The sequence below is a fragment of the Solanum pennellii genome, chromosome 1 (assembly GCF_001406875.1).
Source record: "Solanum pennellii chromosome 1, SPENNV200".
Classification (NCBI taxonomy): Eukaryota; Viridiplantae; Streptophyta; class Magnoliopsida; order Solanales; family Solanaceae; genus Solanum; species Solanum pennellii.
In genome coordinates, this window is record NC_028637.1 from 107,791,343 (window position 1) to 107,795,336 (window position 3,994).

Here is a 3,994-nt window from a genome sequence, read left to right on the forward strand (position 1 = left end):
ATTTAGTCGTATTTGGCACTGGGATTAATATGATGCCTCCACCTTTCACCAATCTTTCAACCTTTTAATTTGTAAAATTATCACTGGGATTAATATGATCCCTCCACCTTTTATAAAAGTTTCGTTTCGTTTGAATTCAAGTTATGTTTGAATTCAACATAAATAAATTTTAAGAACAATTTATTGGTTTATAAAAATATCCTTCATGTATGTAAAAAGTGATATAATAAAAGGGTTGAAAGAGATATTTTTTGTCATTTACTTATTTTATCCAGGGATTACTATACCATCCAAAGGGAGGGATAACTTATCCCGACACTAATTATTAATTTCGGGATAAGTTATTCCAAACTTGTCAACCAAACAACAAATTAAGTGTTACTATAATTTAATCACATGACTATTTGGTTTTAGATTTGAACCTTGAATACTAATTGGACTGAAGAAAGTATCTCCTATTAGGGTTTGATGTATCAAAGGGTCGTTCCTCCAGTTGAAGTATCGGGTCCCTTTTCCGTTGCCTAGGTTACACTTTTGAAATACCCTATAAGGGAATTTTTTCTACTCTCCAAATCTTCACTTTACATTTTATGCCACGCCGACTCCTTTTTTGTTTTAGGCGTGAAATTAGATCGAGGAAAATCTCTATAAGAACTAGTCTCTTATTTTTCGCACGCAGGAGATCTAGACAGAACCCAGGGCTATGGGGACCCCAAGTATCTGTTTCTCCTCTACTCGATCGCTTTTGTTATTGGCGATGTGCATTTTCCCTAATGAATCTCCACAATATAATCTAAAGGATCGAGACCTCAAAATAGGTATCAAACATTGAGTGAAATTTCAAAATAATAATTTGTTGACTTAAAAAAATAATTCAAAAATAGGATATAACAAAAGATTTGAAAGAGAGGCTGGCTGGCTAGATCATCTATATAGGGGTAAATAGCACTTATTAAGTGTAGCCATATGTTATACAATTATCAGTTGATATTATTAGGTTTAACCCTAATAAGATGTGAATTCAAATAGTAGCTGTCAAAGCCAGCCAAACCCCACCCACCCCTTTTAATTTTTGCAAGAAAAATTAATTAAAGTGAAAGCAACTGGCTTTGTTTGCCCATAAACTGACATACTTTAGCATTTATACATATTCCATGCCCCCCTCTCTATGCCAATTACATTTGATAAATATTTATTATTTTGGTACTCTTCCTAAATAATTTGGAAATATCTACACTAATATAAATGGCTTGATCTTATTACACAAATATTTGACTAGGTAGATCTATCTAACCAAGTAATATAAATGGCTTAGCTTGTACCAAAATATTTATAAAGATGTACCTTTTACATATGTTAATTTCCATTTTCCAATTTCAAAGCTTAAGAGGGTATCACCGTATCGATCAATCAATATCAATAAATGGAATAATAACAACTTCATCCTATCCCATGCACCAATGCCCACATTTTCACGTATCAAAATAACTGCTTGCTAAAGATTATGTCTCTGTTTTTTTTTTTAAAAAAAACAATAATAAATGTAATGGTAATGTTTGGATAAGTTTGTGTCCATATATACCGTTCGACCAATGTAATAGTAATCTCACCGTCATTCATTATCAAAAAGAATTTTTTAAGATAAATGATTTTGATCGAATTGTCAAATATATAGTAGCTCATCAACTAAGGCTAGAATAACATTGAACCATTGAGTGGTGAGAGTGCGAAAGCTTTTTATAAAGTGTTATTTAAAAATATAGGCAACTTGTTTGGTTATTTTGTCTTTACATTTATTTGGACATTATAGAAGCCATTGTCTTTTATTTCCAGAGATTTCTCTTTATTCAGTCATTGAAAGAGAAATTTAAATATATTTTCTGAAACTCTTCAGAGACTTTGGGTGTGAGCCCACAACGAACACAACTCCTCTTTGTGCCCATAATATTTTGTCTTTTTCCCAAATTTACTCTCTTCTATTCTAAGTTTCTAACTATATATACATCTCTTTAGGGAAACAGTACAATATTAAAAAGAAAAATAAAATGAAGATTCAATGTGATGTTTGTGATAAAGAAGAGGCATCAGTTTATTGTTCAGCAGATGAAGCCACACTTTGCCAAAGCTGTGATTATCAAGTGCATCATGCCAACAAGCTTGCAAGCAAACATCTTCGTTTTTCTCTAATTCATCCTTCTTTCAAAGATTCTCCTCTTTGTGACATTTGCCAGGTACTAATAACATTCAAGTTTGGTTTCATAGATGATCACTCAATTTAAAATTTTACGTCAAAATGTCACTTGATATGACGAAGAAAATTGAATTAAGAAAGGTAACTTTTCGAGATAACAAATTATTATTAACATCTGAGAAATATATTGCGGTGTAAAATTTTTGCACAATCGACAATTACTACTGAAATATATTTTAATTGAATCAGTGGGGGAAAAAATATTATCATATGAAAAAATTAGGAAGTTTCCGACTAATATAGTGATAATTTATTTCTACCATGCATTTCCTCCAGTGAGCTAATTCAGTAGAACATGAGAGGAAAAATCATGATTATTAACACATATACTAGCGATGAGCATAAAATATGGGCTGATAGTAGAACTTATTTAATTTTATGATGTATAATGTAGAAATTAACATTTATTTCTATTGTATTTTATTTTCAGGAAAGACGTGCATTGCTATTTTGTAAAGAAGATAGAGCAATACTTTGCAAAGAATGTGACTTGCCTATACACAAAGCAAATGAACACACAAAGAAACACAACAGATTTCTTCTAAGTGGAGTGCAGCTATCTTCTGATGTACTTGCTTCTAATTATAATAATAACCAAAATTCAATATCCCCAGCTGGATCTGCTGCAAGTAATGCTGGTACAAATAATTTTAAAGCACTTAGTGGAAATTTTGGGATGAAGAGTAATTCGATTTCGAGTACTATAGAATCGACACCTAACTATTTTCAAGTTGATTATGTACAAGAGGGTTCTGTTTCAACTAGTAGCATATCAGAATATTTGACTGAGACTCTTCCTGGTTGGCATGTTGAAGATTTTCTTGAATATCCCTCTTCTTCTTCCTATGGTAACTGTTTCTTTTTTACGGATTTAAAAATGTCATTAACTCGAAATATGGGCATTTTTGGATCAAATTATTGACAAAAAGGAGCATTTTAGACCAATATTATTAACTGATGACATATTTGACCATTTTTAAAATAATAAAATGTTCAGAACTTGCAACTAAATGATGCTGTTTGATTGCAGAATTTTGATCAGATACGACCAGCTGTGTAGTTTTTTTTCCCACTAAAGTGGGGATACCTCATAATATCAAATGGAGTACCTGTTCCACAGATCAACTCTCCATCAACCAAGCAACTTATTGGACAGACTTGGTAATAAGGGCATAATATCTTTTGAGATATTAAGAAAAGAGTTGCACAAACTGCCATCTGACCTTTTCTTTTGGTTACTAACTTTGACCAGTTACTTTGTTTTTGGACATGTAACACATGTTGTAAGTTAAAGCCCCACTGTTCTTTTTTTTTTTTTTTTGGTTATTTGTTTTTTGCAAGTCAAATCACTTCGACTTGTTGCAATATGTTAACCTGAATGGGAATGGGTTTTACCAGATGTGGGGTACTTTTGTTTTTGCTTTGTGGGAGGCCAATCTTTTTGTAATGCTAGTGGGAAAGCCTTGTGCCTATTACTCACTTTGATTATAGAATATGGTATTCCTATTTGTTCAAGTATTCATGGCCAAATCAATTATTTATGGCAGATTGATGCAAAGATTATATGCGTTGTTTTCGGATTTTCCCTTTGTCCAATGGCATCCAAGATTTTCAACGACGATCTTCTAGGCAATCAATGTCAGTTCAATCATTTATAATCTACACTACGTTAATGCACAATGACAATCAAAATAACTAGTTCAAATATGAGTTTTCAATATTCATTTTAGATGAATTTTCAAT

The 3,994-nt window shown here is 31.8% G+C and overlaps 1 protein-coding gene across 2 annotated transcripts; it reads left to right on the plus strand.

Annotated features, from left to right (window-relative positions):
- The first annotated feature begins 1,729 nt into the window (after nt 1-1,729).
- On the plus strand, nt 1,730-3,766 carry LOC107016108 (B-box zinc finger protein 20). 2 transcript variants are annotated; one of them, XM_015216597.2, is made up of 3 exons: nt 1,733-2,231; nt 2,682-3,099; nt 3,282-3,766. In XM_015216597.2, exons 1-3 carry the CDS (start codon nt 2,046-2,048, stop codon nt 3,287-3,289), a joined length of 612 nt encoding a protein of 203 aa, XP_015072083.1. In that variant the 5' UTR covers nt 1,733-2,045; the 3' UTR covers nt 3,290-3,766. The 2 variants fall into 2 exon arrangements, with proteins under 2 accessions (XP_015072091.1, XP_015072083.1); XM_015216605.2 differs by having other exon boundaries at nt 1,730-2,231; nt 2,682-3,766.
- Nucleotides 3,767-3,994: the final 228 nt, after the last annotated feature.